The sequence below is a fragment of the Heterodontus francisci genome, chromosome 14 (genome assembly GCF_036365525.1).
Source record: "Heterodontus francisci isolate sHetFra1 chromosome 14, sHetFra1.hap1, whole genome shotgun sequence".
Taxonomy (NCBI): Eukaryota; Metazoa; Chordata; class Chondrichthyes; order Heterodontiformes; family Heterodontidae; genus Heterodontus; species Heterodontus francisci.
The window spans coordinates 105562361-105581345 of NC_090384.1; the positions used below are offsets into that span (position 1 = coordinate 105562361).

The following is an 18985-nucleotide window of genomic DNA, read 5'->3' on the forward strand; positions in this document are numbered from 1 at the left end:
GGGTGGTTAAGAGTCGACCACATTGCTGTGGGTCTGGAGTTACATGTAGGACAGACCAGGTAAGGACGGCAGATTTCCTTTGCAAAAAGGACATTAGTGAAAGTGATTGTCATAAAAACCAATCGATGAAAGGTTCATGGCACCATTACCAAAACTAGCTTTCAATTCCAGAGTTGCATTTAATTAAATTTAATTTCCACCAGTGGTGTGATTTGAACCCGTGTCCCCAAGGCACTAGCTTGGGCCTCTGGGTTACTAGTTGAGTGAGATTACCACTCTGCCACTGCCTCCCCTGCAATTAGACAAAAATAGGTACCAAGCTAAACAATAACAACTTGGATTAATATTGCACCTTTAAGGTAATAAAACACCCCAAGGTGCTTCATGGAGTGATTTTCAAACAAAACTGACACCAAGGAACACTGAGGAGACATTTTTTTTTATATTCGGTCGTGGGGTGTGGGCGACGCTGGCTAGGCCAACATTTATTGCCCCTAATTGCCCTTGAGAAGGTGGTGGTGAGCTGCCTTCTTGAACCGCTGCAGTCCATGTGGGGTAGGTACACACAATGCTGTTAGGAAGGGAGTTCCAGGATTTTGACCCAGTGACAGTGAAGGAACGGCGATATAGTTCCAAGTCAGGATGGTGTGTGACTTGGAGGGGAACTTTGCAGGTGGTGGTGTTCCCATGCATTTGCTGCCCTTGTCCTTCTAGGTGGTAGAGGTTGCGGGTTTGGAAGGTGCTGTCGACGGAGCCTTGGTGAGTTGATGCAGTGCATCTTGTAGATGGTACACACTGTATGACAAGAGGTAGGTGTTAAGGCACTTCTTAGAGGAAGACGGAGTGTGAGAGAAAGAGAGAGAGAGAAAGAAAAAGAAAGGCAGAAGTGGAGGGGGTGTGGGGGGGGGGGGGGCAGAGTAAAGAGGGAGGAGCAGATATGTTTAGGGAGGCAATTCCAGAGCTTACAGTACTTACCCAGGTAAATTGATGTTTCACAAAACAAGCACCAACCTTTGCCTCTTGTGTTATTTTTGAATCCATTACACAATGTGATTTAGACTCTCTGCCAAATTCAGGGAACACTGCATGTGCCATTACTTCAGTTACATGGAACGGCTGCAGAAACTGGGTTATTTTCTCCTCAGAGCAGATACATTTAAGGAGAGATTTAAAACAGGCGTCCAAAATCATGAAGGTTTTGATAGAGAAAATAAGGAGAAACTGGCAGAAGGGTCGGTAACCAGAGGACATAGAGTTAAGGTAGCAGGCAAAGGAACCACAGAACCATAGAAAAATTACGGCACAGAAGGAGGCCATTCAGCCCATTGTGTCTGCGCCGGCTGAAAAATCTAGCCACCCAATCTAATCCCACCTTCCAGCACTGTAGCCTTGTGGGTTATAGCACTTCAGGTGCATGTCCAGGTAGCTTTTAAATGAGTTGAGGGTTTCTGCCTCCACCACCGATCCGGGCAGTGAATTCCAGACACTCACCACCCTGTAGGTGAAAAAGTCATGTCCTCTCTAATCCTTCTACCAATCACCTTAAATCTGTGCCCCCTGGTAATTGACCTCTCCACTAGGGGAAACAGGTCCTTCCTGTCTACTCTATCTAGATGTACATAATTTTGTACATCTCTATTAAGTCATCCCTCAGCCTCCTCTGTTCCAAGGAAAACAACCCTAGCCAATCCAATCTTTCCTCACAGCTGCAACTTTCAAGCCCTGGCAACATTCTTGTAAATCTCCTCTGTACTCTCTCCAGAGCAATTATGTCCTTCCTGTAATGTGGTGACCAGAACTGTACGCAATACTCCAGCTGTGGCCTAACCAGCGTTTTATACAGTTTCAGCATTCCATCCCTGCTTTTGTATTCTATACCTCGGCCAATAAAGGAAAGCATTCCATATGCCTTCTTCACCACTTTATCTACCTGTCCTGCCACCTTCAGGGACCTGTGGACATGCACTCCAAGGTCTCTCACTTCCACTACCCCTCTCAATATCCTCCCGTTTATTGTATATTCCCTCCCTTTGTTTGCCTTCCCCAAATGCATTACCTCACACTTCTCTGGATTGAATTCCATTTGACACTTTTCCACCCATTCAACCAAACCATTGATATCATTCTGGAGTCTACAGCTATCCTCTTCACGGCCAATTTTTGTGTCATCAGCAAATTTCCCAATCATGCCTCCCACATTTAAGTCCAAATCATTAATATATACCCCAAACAGCAAGGGATCCAACACTGATCCCTGTGGAACATCACTGGAAACAGCTTTCCATTCGCAAAAACATCCGTCGACTACTACCCTTTGTTTCCTGTCTCTGAGTCAATTCTGGATCCAACCTGCCACATTCCCCTGTATCCCATGGGCTTTCATTTTACTGACCAGTCTGCCATGTGGGACCTTGTCAAATGCCTTATTAAAATCCATGTAGACCATATCCACTGCACTACCCTCATCAATCCTCCTGGTTACTTCCTCAAAAATTTCAATCAAGACATGACCTTCCCTTAAAAAATCCATGCTGACTATCCCTGATTAATCTGTGCCTTTCTAAGGGGCAGTTTATCCTATCTCTCAGAATTGATTCTAATAATTTGCCCACCCCCACTGAGGTCAGACTGACCGGCCTATAATTATTTGGCCTATCCCTCGCACCCTTTTTAAACAATGGTACAACGTTCACAGACCTCCAATCCTCTGGCACCTCGCCCATATCCAGCGAGGATTTGAAGATGATCCTCAGCGCGTCCGCTATTTCCTCCCCGGCTTCCTTTAACAACCTGGGATACAATCCATCTGGTCCTGGTGATTTATCCACTTTCAGGGATGTCAGACCCTCGAGTACTTCCTCTCTCATTATGCTTATCGTATCTAATATTTCACACTCCTCCTCTTTAACTACAATGTCTGCATCAACCCTCTCCTTTGTGAAGACAGAGACAAAAAACTCATTAAGAGCCCTGCCCACATCTTCTGCATCCATGTGTAAGTTCCCTTGTGCATCTCTGATAGGTCCTACCCTTTCCTTAGTTATCCTCTTGCTCTTAATGTACTGATAAAACATCTTCAGGCTTTCCTTGATTTTACCTGCCAATAATTTTTCATGTACTCTCTTTGCTTTCATTTATTTTATTTAGAGATACAGCACTGAAACAGGCCCTTCGGCCCACCGAGTCTGTGCCGACCAACAACCACCCATTTATACTAACCCGACAGTAATCCCATATTCCCTATCACCTCCCTACACTAGGGGCAATTTACAAAGGCCAATTTACCTATCACCTGCAAGTCTTTGGATGTGGGAGGAAACCGGAGCACCCGGCGAAAACCCACGCAGACACAGGGAGAACTTGCAAACTCCGCACAGGCAGTACCCAGAATCGAACCCGGGTCCCTGGAGCTGTGAGGCTGCGGTGCTAACCACTGCGCCACTGCGCTGCCCAAATTTCCTAATTTCCTTTTTTACTTCACCCCTGCATTTTCTATACTCCTCTCGGCTTTCTCGTCATAAGCTTTCTTTTCATGCTTTATCTTACTCTGAAAGCATCTAGATATCGAGGGAGCTCTAGATTTGGCCGTACCACCCTTTATCTTTATGGGGACATGTCTACTCTGTGCCTGTAGAATCTCACTTTTGAATGCCTGCCACTGGTTTGCCACTGATTTTCCTTCAAGTCGCTGTATCCAGTCCACTTTCACCAGGTCACCTCTCAGTTTCTTAAAATTTGCCTTCCCCCAATTTAGAACTTTTACCAGTTTTATCTTTGTCCTTTCCATGATTATGCTAAAACTAACTGTATTACGGTCACTATCTCCAAAATGGTCACCCACTGCTACTTCATCCACTTGCCCAGCTTCATTACTGAAGACTAAATCTAGAATTGTGCCCACTCTTGTTGAGCTTGTTACGTGTTGGCTAAAAATGTTCTCTTGAATGCAGTTCAAGAATTTTGTGCCCTCTGTGCCCTTTACATTTTTTGTATCCCAGTTGTTATTGAGGTAGTTGAAATCACCAACTATTATTGCCCTATAGTTTGTGCACTCAGATATTTGACTATATATTTGTTCTTCTACCTTCCTCTCACTATTTGGGGGTCTATAGTACACTCATAGTAGTGTGGCTGCCCCCTTTTTATTTCTGCTCTCAACCTATATGGCCTCATTTGATGATTCATTTAGCATATCATCCCTCCTCACAGCTTTAATTGATACCTTAACAAATAATGCTACACCCCCTCCTTTTTTGTCCCCCTCTTTATCCCGCCTGAAAACTCTATATCCAGGAATGTTGAGCTGCCATTCTCGCCCCTCTTTGAGCCAAGTTTCTGTTATAGCAACGATATCATGTTGCCATGTGTCTATCTGTGCCCTCAGCTCATCAGCTTTATTTACTATACTCCTTGCATTTAAATAAATACCTTTTAACACTGCCAAATTCCTGTGCCCCGCACTTTTTAACCTTTGCTTCTTCTGTCTTTCAGAGTCACTCGCTAATTTTCTGCCTCCCGTTCCCTGCTCTGAATTTGTCCTATCTGAAACTGCCCTCAGGTTCCCATTCCCCTGCCAATCTAGCTTAAACCATCCCTAACAGCACTAGCAAACCTTCCTGCAAGGATATTCATCCCAGTCCTGTTCAGGTGCAGGCCATCCAGCTTGTACAGGTCCCACCTTCCCCAGAACCAGCCCCAGTGCCCCAGAAATCTGAAGCCCTGCCTCCTGCACCATCCCTCCAGCCAGGCATTCATCTGGTGTATTTTCCTATTTCTATACTCACTAGCACGTGGCCTTGGGAGTAATCTGGAGATTACTACCTTTGAGGTTCTGCTTGCTAATCTCTTTCCTAACTCGCTAAACTCAGCCTGCAGGACTTCATCCCTCTTTCTTCCTATATCGTTGGTACCAACATGGACCACGACCTCTGGCTGTGCACCCTCGGCCTCCAGAGGGAAGATGAAGTGAAACTTTTTATGCAATGTGTTGTTATGATCTGGAACGCGCTGCCTGAAAGGGCAGTGGAAGCAGATTCAATGGTAACTTTCAAAAGGGAATTGGATAAATACTTGGAGCAGGAAAATGTGCAGGGCTCTGGGCATACAGCAGGAGTGTGGGACTAATTGGATAGTTCTTTTAGAAAGCTGGCACAGGCCAATGGGTCAAATGACCTCATTCTGTGGTGTCTCATTTCCTGATTCATTACATTTTCGGTCACCAAAGCAACATGGGAGATAAGGGTTAAAATCATCCAGTCATTAGAGAATTTAAAGCAAAGAAAAACTCGTAAACTAAGCAATTGGCCTTTGTATGTTCCAGAGCATGGCTTGCAAACAATAAAGAAACATCCCTGGAGGACTCTTCACCTTCTCCTCCCAGTGCTGTATAAACACAGGGCAGTAATCCTGCACGCTCCCTTATTGAGAACGTGACTCCAGCCATGAAGGAGACTGAGGAGATGTGGGTGGGTTTTGGTTCCAGCTCTGAATGAATTATCCAGGGGGGTGGGGGGGGAGCACATTGGCGCAGTGGTTAGCACCGCAGCCTCACAGCCCCAGGGACCCGGGTTCGATTCTGGGTACTGCCTGTGCGGAGTTTGCAAGTTCTCCCTGTGTCTGCGTGGGTTTCCTCCGGGTGCTCCGGTTTCCTCCCACATGCCAAAAAGACTTGCAGGTTGATAGTTTAATTGGCCATCATAAATTTCCCCTAGCATTGGTAGGTTGTAGGGAAATATATAGGGACAGGTGGGGATGTGATCGGAATACGGGATTAGTGTAGGATTAAAAAGAAGAAAAAAAAAGAGGGGCGGCACAGTGGCGCAGTGGTTAGCACTGCAGCCTCACAGCTCCAGGGACCCGGGTTCGATTCTGGGTACTGCCTGTGCGGAGTTTGCAAGTTCTCCCTGTGTCTGCGTGGGTTTCCTCCGGGTGCTCCGGTTTCCTCCCACACGCCAAAGACTTGCAGGTTGATAGGTTAATTGGCCATTACAAATTGCCCCTAGTATAGGTAGGTGGTAGGGAAATATATAGGGACAGGTGAGGATGTGGTAGGAATATGGGATTAGTGTAGGATTAGTATAAATGGGTGGTTGATGGTCGGCACAGACTCGGTGGGCCGAAGGGCCTGTTTCAGTGCTGTATAACTAAAACTAAAACTAAAACTCCATTCTCCTGCCCTTTCACATTTTTCTTTTTCAAATCTTTGTCCAGTTTCGCTTTTACAAGTGTTTATGGACACTGCTTCCAACTGAAATTCCATGTCCCAACACTCCTGTGTAAGTTAATTCTCCTGACTTCTCTCTTCATCCTTTTGATGATCTTGAACTAATCTCTTCCAGTTACCCATTCATTGGCCATCGAAACAGAGAAAATTTGCAGCAAAGGAGGAAGCCATTCGGCCCATTGTCAATGCCAGCCTAAAAAGGGTTATCCAACCTAATGCCATTTTCCCAGCTCTTAGTCTGCGACCCCTTAGGTTACAACACTTGAACTGCCGTAACCAAGTGTTTTTTTAAATGCATTGAGGGTTTCTGCCTCTACTGCACTTTCAGGCAGTGAGTTCCAGATTCCCACCACACTCTCGATGAAAAGATTTCTCCTCAACTCCCGTTTAATCCTTCTGCCAATTACTTTAAATCTATGTCCCTGGTTATTGAGCTCTCTGCCAAGGGGTATACGTCCTTCTTATCCACTCTATCTAGTGTGGAGATCAATGAACAGTATCAGTGGAGTTCAGTATCTAGATCAGTGGAACTGGTTTCTCCCCATTTACCTTCCCAAAATCCAAGGTAAATAGACAGAGTAACTAGTTCCACTGGCCAGTGAGTGGGTAACTGAGGAGATCTATCCAAGATCCTCACCAAAACCAGATTATCTGATCATTTATCTGTTTGCTGCTTGTGGACTCTTGCTATGCACAAATTGACTGCCACAATTGACCTAAAAATAAAAGTGACTACACTTCAAAAAATACTTCTTTGGTTGTAAAATGCTTTAGGATATCCTGAGGACATGAAAATTGCTATATCTAATGAAAAGAGCCCCATATTCTCTCACGTTTCCTTATTGCTAAAGCCTCTCATCCCTGGGATCAACTGCATGAATCTCCCTTGTATCCTCCCCATGGCTTTGCAATTTAAATTGTCGCTGTACTCTGCTGTGTTTCTAAAGGAAGAGACGTGCATTTCTATAGCACCTATCATGACCTCAGGGTGTCCCAAAGCACTTTACAGCCAATGAAATACTTTTGAAGTGTTGTAATGTAGGAAACACAGCAGCCAATTTGCACGCAAGCTCTCACAAACAGCAGTGATATGTTTTAATGCTGTGGGTTGAAGGATAAATATTGACCAGGACACCAGGAAGAATGCTCTGCTGTTCTTCGAAATTGTGGCCATGGGATCATTTACATCCACCCGAGAGGGGAGACACGGTCTCGTTTTAATGTCTCATCGGAAAGAAGACACCTCGGACCGTGCGGTGGATGCCAGCTTGGATGATGTGCTCAAGACTCTGGAATGGAAAACTCTTGAAAGCAAAACTTTTCGACTCAGAGGTGAGTGTTACCCAGGGAGCCACAGCTGACACATTCTTTGAAAAAAAAAGTGAATTGAAATAGTTCTGTAAAATTCCCCAAAACAACAAACCTTGATATATGAACTTGTTCACTCTGTGCCCAAGTGACGTGTAGAGCAGAGAATGAATGGATGCAAAAGTCAGTTACAATCTAATCAAGGCATCAGCTGGTGACTAACTAGTGTTGCAAATCTGTATTAGCTTGCAAGCCAAAAAAGGCAGTGAGATAAATGGAATTATTCTTAGACAAGGTGACAACACACGAGTATAATTCGGACACATCTTAAATGTATGAATTCAATGCAAGGAGGCTGGGGGGGTGGGGGGGGGGGGGGGGGGAGTTACCCTGGGAGCAGAATCGCTCTCTAACACACACACACAATAGTTGGGGAAAGGGGCTGTGCAATGAATGGTTCAGACTCACTGTTTTCTCTTTTTTTTTAATTCACAGTTGCAGATATTTAAAATCATAGCATGCCTGGACTCAAAACTCACTTTCTAGACCTGCCAGCGGAAGGCTTGTGGTAAAACTAGACATGTTTTACTTCACTTCTCATTTCAAAAGCCAACAAACCACATATTGAAGCCAAGTGAAACTGATTTTCTAAAACGCAAAAACCATGGAGCACATTAATCCATAGATTTACATAGTTCGTCAACAGTCAAAACATTTATCATCACTAGTTAATGAAGAAAATTATACTGGAATCTAGAGCAACAGCACAGGAGCTGGTATTACATTGGGCCACAATTTATACCTCACAGCAGACCCGTTAGTTACACAGTTTCCCTCACTCTTCAGCTCAAATGTAATTTGTTCTCCAACCTGCTGGGAGTGTGAGCGGAAAACAGCCCAGTGAGGACAACAGAAGCATCTAGATCCCCAGTGAATGACGGGAGCAACAGTCTATCTGCTTAACCAATGAGATTTCAGGATGGAGGAAGAAGCAGAGGAACAACGGAGAAGGAAATTGGGTGAATTAGAATCAATCAGGTCCAGAAAGAGAAATACAGACAGGGAAAGAAAGACTGGATTGACAGAGAGAGAGAGAGAGAAAGGAGAAGTAAGAGAATTTTCTTTTAAACCTGACATTTTTAAAATCTCCAGCAACAATTCACAAACTAATGGAATGAGATTTCATAATTTTAATTGTTCATTTCCTGGGCCAGAGGGATTGATTGGCAGTCATTAACAATTCACACTTTGTTTAAAGGGTCCTTACGCTATTTATTACTAGACTTAACTTCCTGCTGAGTTTAATGTGTAATTAAGGGCAAATGCAGTACCTTCTTGAAAATTATGGGGAGGTTGACAGTGAGCTGCTGTTCACACATTGTCAGCAAATTTTGGTCCAATACCTTTCTCACATCATTGTTGAAAATATCGTCAGTGACTTCTTTCTACCAGCTGCCAATTAAATATAGCTCCCAACTCCAGAGACTCAAGTGCTTAGTCTAGGCTGACACTCCAGTGCAGTATTGAGGTAGTGCTGCACTGTCAAAGTCACCTTCTTTCAGATGAGACGTTGAACGCCGGCCCTGTCCGCCCTCTCGGGTGGACGTGAAAGATCCCATGCCACTATTTGGAAGAAGAGCAGGGGAGTTCTCCAGGTGTCCTGGCCGATCCCTCAATCAACATCACATAAACAGATTATCTAGTTATCACATTGCTGTCTGTGGGATCTTGCAGTGCTCGAATTGGGCACCACATTCCCTACATTACAACAGTGACAAAAATGTTTAAGCTGATTAAATGATTGGGTTAGGGTAGATAGAGAGAAACTATCTCCTCTGGTGGGGGAGTCCAGAACAAGGAGAAAAACCTTAAAATTACAGCCAGGCCGTTCAGGGGTGATGTCAGGAAGCACTTCATCACAAAAAGGGGAGTGGAAATCTGGAACTCTCTCCCCAAAAAAAGCTGTTGAGGCTGGAGGTCAATTGGAAATTTTAAAACTGTGATTGGTAGATTTTTGTTAGCAAGGGATACACAACCAAGGCAGGTAAATCGAGCGAAGATACAGTTCAACCAAGATCTCATTGAATTGCCATTCATAGAATGACACAGCACATCATGCCTAAGCCAGCTCTTTCAAAGAGTTATCCATTTAGTCCCACTCCCCTGCTCTTTCCCCATAGCGCTGGAAATTTATACCCCTCAGGTGTTTATTCAATTCCCTTTTAAAAGTTACGGCTGAATCCAGCAAATCACAACAACTTGCTGTGTTCAAAAAAAAATTCTCTCCCCTCTGCTTCGTTTACCAATATCCTTTGATCTGTGCCCTCCAGTTACTGCAGATAGGGTAGTCACGTTTGCCAAGAGAAAGGGAAATGTGCTTTCCACAGCACAAAACCTGTGTGTGGAATGTTTTGTTGTCCAACAGTTGCAGAAACGGCTGCTTCATAGAGTAAGCACAGCTGAAACTCTCCGGGCCCAGGACAACTCGCAGAATCTCTTTTTAAAACTAGTGATCAGGTGACACTGAAAGGCCACATTTATTTCCCCGAGTCTAGATGCCCTGAAAAGCTGATGGTAAAAAGCAAAAAGGAACTTGCATTCATACAGCACCTTTCACAATCTCAGGACGTCCTAAAGCGCTTTATAGCCAATGAGGTAATTTTGAAGTGTAGTCACTGCTATAATGTAGGAAATACGGCAGACAATTTGCGCACAGCAAGATCCCACAAACAGCAATGTGATAATACCCAGAATCATCGAAATCAGAAATTCTGGGGGGTTTTTTTCAGTGATGTTGGATGAAGGATGAATATTGGCCCAGGACCCCAGGGAGAACTCCCCTGCTCTTCCCCAAAATGTCCTGAGATATCTTTTACACCTGCCTGAGAGTACAAATGGGGCCTTGGTTTAACGCCTCACCTGAAAGACGGCACCTCCAACACTGCAGCACTCACTCGGTACTGCATTGGGAGTGTCAGCCTAGATTATGTCTCTGGAGTGGAACTTGAACCCATGACCTTCAGCCTCAGAGGTGAGAGGGCTACCCCTGTTACAGGAGGGGCTGCCAGTTTATTTGGGAGAGCATTAAGAAGCAGCCATCTTAGCTCCCCCACCCCATTTTCCTGCCCCAATTCCACCAGGTGAGCAGGGTATTAATCAGGCCAGGAGAAAGTATTCCCTCTGATGGGCCAGTCCAGAACAAGGAGGCAGAACATTGAAATTAGAGCCAGGCTATTTAGGGGTGATGTCAGGAAGCACTTCTTCACACAAAGGGTAGCGGAAATCTGGAACTCCCACCCCCTAAAAAAGCTGTTGAGGCTGGGGGGGTCAATTTAAAATTTTAATACTGAGATTGATAGATTTTTGTAGGCGAAGACGATTAAGGGTTGCTGAAGCAATACAGGGAGACGGAGTTAAGATACAGATCAGCCATGATCTGAATGAACGGTCAGCTCGAGAGGCTGAATGGCCTCCTCCTGTTCCGAACCACATAGTGTGGGAGGAGTGTCCTGTCTAGGCTGGGCTGGTTCAAGATGGCACGCTTCCTTCCCCTAAACTATTGTTAAGATTAATTTCTCCTTGTGTCAGCAGACAATTTCACCAGATACATTGAATTCAATTTGCCACAATGGGAATTGAACTCATGACCACTGACTTGCTAGTCCAGTACCATAACCGTTACACAATCACCCCTGATTGTACCACTTGAGTCTGGAACTTGGTGATATTAGGAGATGTTGACTCCATTCCTGTACCAATGTTTCAGCAGAGCTGTTAACCAGTTACATTAATTTCCTTTGAAAGTACTTCACTGACTGTAAAGAAAAAAGAAACATTTACATTTATGAAGTATAGTCACTGTTGCAGTATTGGAAACAGAGCATCCAATTTGTGCACAGCAAGCTCCCACAAACAGCAATGAGATAATAGTTAGATAATCTGTTTTTGTGATGTTGGTTGAGGGATAAATATTGGCCAGGACACCAGGGAGAACTCCTCTGCTCTTCTTTGAAATAATGGCCATGGGATCTTTCCAACATCCACCTGAGAGAGCAGGCAAGGTCTCGGTTTAACATCTCATCTGAAGGATGGCACCTCTGACAGTGCAGCACTCCCTCATTACTGCATTGGAAGTGTTACCTAGATTTTTGTGCTCAAGCCCTGGAATAGGACTTGAACCTACAATCTTCTAAATCAGAGGCAGGCGTGTTACCCACTTAGCCATGACCGACATCTAAAGCACTTTGGGACATTCTGAGGTTGTGAAAGGTGCTGAAAAAATACAAGTTCTTAATTTTCTTCTTTCTATTGAAAATAAATGGCTGCATTCAACAGCAGACAGAAGTTGTTGTCTGACTGCGATGACGTTTACTCTCTATCATCACCTGACACTCATTCTGGATCCCCACAGTAGAAAATCACTCTGAATTCAGCCCCTAATATAGGGATATCAGCTCTAAATAGCACAGAGCTGAGAATGCAAGGAATGAAGCTGGGACCTAACCCTAACCCACTGCCACTTTACTAACGCTCCCATTTAAGGTGCCAATCCACATCTCCAGAATGTAGAGGTTATCTGTTCACTTTGTAGGGTCACTGCACTGTCTTTCCACAAGCAAATCTGGCTTCCATCAAATCTACCACACTTCGCAATGGAGTCTGCACAATCGCTCTTGTTTGGATCGAGGAACAGTGCAAGATTCAGGAGAACAAAGTCTAAACTAGGTTCTTTTGCATCCACTAGGATAAATCCGGGAGTTCATTCTGACTCTAACTCTTCGACTATGCCCATCTCCCCTGCACTTCCTCTTTCTGTGCAGGTACAGTACCATTTCCTGTTTCCCACCATCATCAAAGAGCACAGAAAGAGGCCGTTCAGCCCATCATGTCTGTGCCAGCTCTTTGAAAGAGCTATCCAATTAGCCCCATTTCCCTTCCCTACTGCTCTCCCATTCCTTGCCCCACTTCTTTTTCCCCAATAGCCCTGCAACATTTCCCCTTTCCAATATTTATCCAATTCCCATTTGAAAGTTACTATTGAATCTGCTTCCACCGCCCTTTCAGGCAGCGCGTTCCAGATCACGACAGCTCACTAAAAAATGTTCTCTTCACCTCCCCCTCTGGTTCTTTTGTCAATCACCTTAAATCTGTGTCCTCTGGTTACTGATCCTCCTGCCAATGGAGACAGTTTCCCCTTATTTATTCCATCAAAAGTGTTCTTAATTTTGAACACCTCTATTAAGTCTCACCTTAACCTTCTCTGTTCTGAGAACAACCCTAGCTTCTCCAGTCCCTGCACACAACTGAACTCCCTCATCCCTGGTATCATTCTTGTAACTTTCCTCTACACCCTCTCCAAAACCTTGACATCCTTCCTGAAGTGTGTTGCCCAGAATTGGACGCAATACTCCAGCTGAGGCCTAATCAGTGTTTATAAAGTTTGCCACAACTTCCTTGTTTGCAATCAATGTCTAGATCCATTACAGCTAAGCTACATCTATGTGACATCACAAAGCATGAGAGCTGATGGTAGCTTCCTCTTTCTGTCTGCTCGCAGTTTTACACCGCGCCTTGCACTGATGTATTGATGAGGGGAAGTGAACAATCAGTATCTGACTAACAGGAAAGGAAAAGGCAGCCAAGGGTTCGGCACTTGTATCCTCTCCAGTCCTCAACATCCAACTTTCAAACACTCCCATTCCCCCATCTAAACCACAACTTGCATTTATATAGCACCATTAACATAGGAACAAGCCTCAAGGCACTTCATGGGAACATATTCAGAAAGAAAGCTGCAACTAGGCAAAGGAGGAGATATTGAGGAGCACCCGAACGTTTGGTCAAAGAGGTAGGTATTAAGGAGGGTCTGAAAAGAGAAGCAGAGATCCCCAGGAGACACACAATCAACTCCGATTGTATGCTTATCTACTGCTGTTTTAATCTAGAAATTCCAGGAAAGTTCTCAAATGCAGCAAGAAGTTAAAGTTTTTCCTCATTGACCATGGATTTGGAGGAGAATTGTTGGATTTGTTTCAATAAAAAAAATGATTAAACTGAGTGTTGATATTTTTGCATTCCATTGTCAAGGACATTAGGCAGCAAAGTCTGTGAAGACACATTTTCATTCCTAACATGTCCCCGGGATACATCACAAGCTGATGGAGAGTGCTTGAGAGGTTCACTTAGGAGCTTATCAATACCTTTCATTGAAATCAAATCACATCCCATGGTTAACAAACAAGATTTTTCCTTTTAAAAACAATGGGTAAACCACAGATCTCTGAAACCTTGCCTCAGTTGGGAGGAAAATGTGCCGGATTTCAAGGGGGCCTCGATGTGGAAGGGCAAAGACCACTGGAGGAGGGCTGAGAAGGGGCAAGTTGTGTCTGAACAGTTAATTGGATTTCTTTGGAGATTTAACAAATCTGCCGGATCCAGGTGAGGCAGCGGATGTTTTCAACCTGGATTTCAGCAATGTATCTGACACTGTTCCAGAAAACAGGAGAACACAGCACCCAGCTTCGATCCTTAATGCCCACCTGTATGGGATCTTGGTATGACATCTCATCCTAAACACAATGCACCAGTGCCCCCTCAGTACTGGCATTGAAGTGTTAGCCTTCAAGTCCTAGTGTGAGGTTTGAACCGAGCCACAACAGCGTTACCAACTGAGCAACTTCCATTCCTTCTTAAACTAAGTTGGTAACTCGAAAAGTGCATTGAAATTACTTAAACTTAGATACAATTTAAGACATTTCTATTGGGCACTTCACAGCATTGCAGACTCAACAACCTTCCATCATATCAGCTGCTTCCAAAGCAGCTGTTGATAATGATTCTGCTGTTGCCATTCACACCTCCTGTACACCCATCTTCTATTTCTGTACTTGTCCCATTACCATCTCCATTAGCCATGCTCCTTTCATCATTTAATCTCTCCTACCTTCCACCCTATCACAGACCTTCCCATTTGTTCTTTTCCTCCCTCCCCCTTTTTCTTACCTCTGTATTTGCTTAAAACCTGTTACATCGCTAACATTTCTCAGTTCTGCTGAAAGGTCATCAATGTGAAATATTAACTCTGTTTCTCTCTCCACAGTTGCTACCAGACCTGCTGAGTATTTCCAGCATCTTCTGTTTCTAATATTCACAAACCCATTGCCTGTCCTACAGCTGGAGTGTGGTGGCTAGAGTTTCCTGAACCTTTTGGCAGTACCATTGATTGTAATGAGTCCTAAGGCCTTTACCTAGGGAAGTACATACACGCCCTAGAGGAGGGCAATGAAGGTTCACTAGTTTGGTTTCTGGGATGAGGAAATTATCCTAGAGGAGAGATTGAGTAGACTAGGGCGCAATGGGCGGCACAGTGGTGCAATGGTTAGCACCGCAGCCTCATAGCTCCAGCGACCCGGGTTCAATTCTGGGTACTGCCTGTGTGGAGTTTGCAAGTTCTCCCTGTGTCTGCGTGGGTTTCCTCCGGGTGCTGCGGTTTCCTCCCACAGCCAAAAGACTTGCAGGTTGATAGGTAAATTGGCCATTATAAATTGCCACTAGTATAGGTAGGTGGTAGGGGAATATAGGGACAGGTGGGGATGTGGTAGGAATATGGGATTAGTGTAGGATTAGTATAAATGGGTGGTTAATGGTCGGTACAGACTCGGTGGGCCGAAGGGCCTATTTCAGTGCTGTATCTCTAAATCTAAAAATCTAAATCTAAATCTAAAGGTCTGTATTCACTGGAGCTTAGAAAAATGAGAGGTGATCTCATTGAAACATAAAATTCTGAAGGGGTTTGACCAGGTAGATGCTGAGAGACTGTTTCCCTTGGCTGGGGAATCTAGAACACGGGGTCACAGTCTCAGGAGAAGGGGTCAGTCATTCAGGACTGAGATGAGGAGAAATTTCGTCACTCAGAGGGTTGTGAATCTTAGAAATTCTTTACCCCAGAGGGTTGTGGATGCTCCATCTTTGAGTATATTCAAGACAGGGGTCAACAGAGTTGTGGGTACGATGGGAATCAAGGAATACGGGGATAATGAAGTTGAGGTAGAAGATCAGCTGTGATCTTGTTGAATGGCGGAATAGGCTCAAAGGGCCAAATGGCGAGTCCAACTTCTATTTCTTATATTCTTACAATTCAATAGCAGTTGATTAGATTAAATTCTACTCACCCGTGTGTTGGGACAGGCGTTGCCTTTCTTATACTCCTTGTGGTTGGCTTGCTTGTCAAGTTTGCTCCATAGAGCCTTGGCTTTCCATGAGTTGATCTTTGACTTCAGCATGGTATAGAACATCTGATGGTCTAATGGGTCGAGGTCAAGGTAACGGCAGAGTATGTGGAATGCCTGCAGCGTGCCTTTGAATGTCGAAGCCTGTACAAAGTTCTCAAAGAGTTGTCCAGCTTGGCTGGTTTTATCACCATCATTTTCACCCATGGTTTGATTGTGGCCCTCACTCAAGAGAAGTAGGTGGGATGTTGACAGCTCGTAGACAGCAGAATTGATTAATGTTTATTTTCAGACATTGCAAACCTGAAAAGTTTCCAAAACAAAGGCACAATTAATCCATCAAAAATTAACTCAAGTGAGGCGATTTTACAAGTGATTAAGTCAAGGTGTTCTGCACATTGACAATTATTTTCATCAGGTAAAAAAAGAGAACACAAATTCAATATCTTATGTAATAAATTACAAACTATTCAGAGGTGAGATCCATTTATTTAGTCAATGTAACCAAACATAAACTAACACTTTGCATCTCTTTCAACTTTTTCTTGAAGTTTTCTATTATCCACAGGATGAGTTCTTCAGTCTCCTCCTCAATTATTATACGAGCCACATTCCCTTCAGGTCTGGCTCTACACAAGGAGCAGACACCAGTGAATTTACCCTCACATCACTGGCTGCCCAAGAATCCCAGCTGATAATTTAAGCTGCATTGAAAATGTGACGATGGGGCCGGTGTGTAAAAGGTTGACTTGACATTGACATTTGGCTGTGTTCTAACAATCAAACTACGCAATTCTCTAACAAATCTCAGCATTAACAACAACCTGTATTTTTATAGCACCTTTGACGAATCAAAGCACTTGACAGCCAATGAAGTACATTTTATAGTGTAGTCACTGCTGTAATATAGGAATCACAGCAGCCAATTTGCACACAGCAAGATTCCACAAACAGCAATGAGATGAATGGCAAGATAATCTAATTTTACTGATGTTGAGGGATATTGACCAGGGAACCAGGAAGATCTCCCCTGCTCTCCTTCACAGTCATGGCCGTGGGATCATTTATTTCCACCTGAGAGGGCAGATGGGGACTCAGTTTCATGCCTCATCCAAAAGACGGCACTTCCAGTTGTGCAGCAGTCCCTCCGTACTGCAACTCCAGACAGTGCAGCACTCCCTCAGTACTGCCCCCTCCAGAGCAAAGCTCCCTCAGTACTGACCCTCCGACAGCGCAGCACTCCCTCAGTACTGACCCTCCAACAGCGCAGCATTCCCTCAGTACTGACCCACCGACAGCGCAGCATTCCCTCAGTACTGACTCTTCGGAAGAAGGGTCACTGACCCGAAATGTTAACTCTGCTTCTCTTTCCACAGATGCTGCCAGACCTGCTGAGTGAATCCAGCATTTCTTGTTTTTATTTCAGATTTCCAGCATCCGCAGTATTTTGCTTTTATAACAATCAGCATGAGGCAGTTCTGGGACTAGATTTCGCAGCCTTCTGCTCAAAGCCTCGTGTCTTGGTTGTTCATGTTGCAATACCATGACCCAATGTTAATCTTTAACCCTGCCGAATTTTACCTGAACAATTTTACCTCAAATAATCCAGTAGCTCAGATGAATAGAAATGTCACAAAATGATTAGCAAAATATTTTGAAGTGATTTTCCTTTGATGCTAATTAAAGAACCTTCACTACTCACCACACAGCTCTCCCAGAATTTAAGAACTTGTTACCGTACTTCAGCTGAAGGAAACTCATTACAAAGCAACTTCCTTTAGCCCCTTAACTCTTTCCTTAACTTGCTTCTTTGTCTGAACAGGGAATTAAAAGGTCCCAAGAACTCATTGAAGAAACACTGAGAAACCTAAAAAGGTTGCAGAAATAATCCAGGGCAGGCAGCCTGAGGACTCTCCCTCCCCGGGAACGGATATCAGAAAGGCTCAGAGGCTGTGCTCACAATTTTCCGGGAGACCTCATATTTATACAGCACTTCACAACTTCAGAACGATCCGAAAAGGCTTTGCAGCCAATGAAGTACTTTTGAACAGCGGTCACAGTTTAGAAATGTCGGAAGTGCTTCTGGCCCGAAGTCAAGATCCCCTGGCTGCATTTATACTTTTCAGAAGCCGCATCATGATCATTCTCTCATACACCGGAAGCAGAGCGTATAATCCAGGCCGATACCGAGAAGGTGCTGCACTGTCAGAGGCGCTGTCTTTTGGATGAGACGTTCAGCCAAGGCCCCATCTGCCCTCACAGGTGGAACATTAATGTGCCTGTGGCCACTATTTCGAAGGAGCAGGGGAGTTTTTCCCCGGTGTCCCGGCCAACATTTATCCCTCAACCAACATCACGAAAACAGATTATCTGGCCATTACCACATTGCAGTTTGTGGGATCTTGCTGTGCATAAATTGGCTGCTGCGTTTCCTACGTTACGACAATACTGACACTTCAAAATACTTCACTGGCTGTAAAGCACTTTGGGATGTCCTGAGGCATTGTAGCAATTGAGTCTTTCTTTTAAGAAGGGAACATGGTGTACAGCGTTGTTACGAAGAGTTGGGGGTGGGGAGATAGCCTGTTAGAGCGCTCCAGATTCTTTCAGAACTAAAAGGCAGTTTATTAGAAAAAGAAAAGGCATGAGGACACTCTCACCCCACTCTCCCAACACCGTGAAGTTTAATACCCACAACATACCCCACTTCTACACCTGCCCAGGAGCCACACATAACCAGCTCTCTCCTGGCCGGGTTGGTCACAGTCTCTGGCTGTACATCGCTCTATCAGTAACAAAGTAGAACTACAGTCCTCATACTGCCCTCTTCTTAATTAACCCTCTCCTCAAACGGATTATCACAGCTGTCAATGCCAATAAAATGGGGAAACAGATTACAGCATAAAAATACCAACACCCACAATATCATTTGCTTCACTTGAAGTTTTCCAAACTTTTAAATTCAGACTTCCTGTCTCATCAAAAAAAAAAGTTGAATTCAAAGTCTAAAGTTCAGCATTCCTTTCCCTTCCAGCTTCAGATCTGGCTCTTACCTTTATTTTTTGCTAATTTATATTCTCTCCAGACAATTCACATGACTTAAACATCCCTTACCTCTTGGTGAAAAGCTCCTAAAGCCATGAAGGGGCCAGGCTCAGAAAGCGTTTCATGTGCTGCCCTCTGAATGGCCAAAGGCAGTTTGAGTTGTAATATGGCACATTGTTAG

The 18985-nt window shown here is 44.3% G+C and overlaps 1 protein-coding gene across 8 annotated transcripts in view; it reads right to left on the reverse strand.

Annotated features, from left to right (window-relative positions):
* Positions 1 to 18985, reverse strand: part of LOC137377198 (F-actin-monooxygenase mical2-like) — a 324020-nt gene that overhangs the window by 226152 nt on the left and 78883 nt on the right. For 6 of the 8 annotated variants that reach the window (XM_068046689.1, XM_068046680.1, XM_068046684.1 and 3 more), the window contains exon 2: positions 15703 to 16062. In XM_068046689.1, the coding sequence (XP_067902790.1) occupies positions 15703 to 15966 (264 nt within the window). In that variant the 5' untranslated portion in view covers positions 15967 to 16062. Of the gene's footprint in view, positions 1 to 15702; positions 16063 to 17461; positions 17719 to 18873; positions 18944 to 18985 lie in introns of those variants that run through there. The other 2 variants (XM_068046683.1, XM_068046681.1) reach the window with 2 other exon arrangements.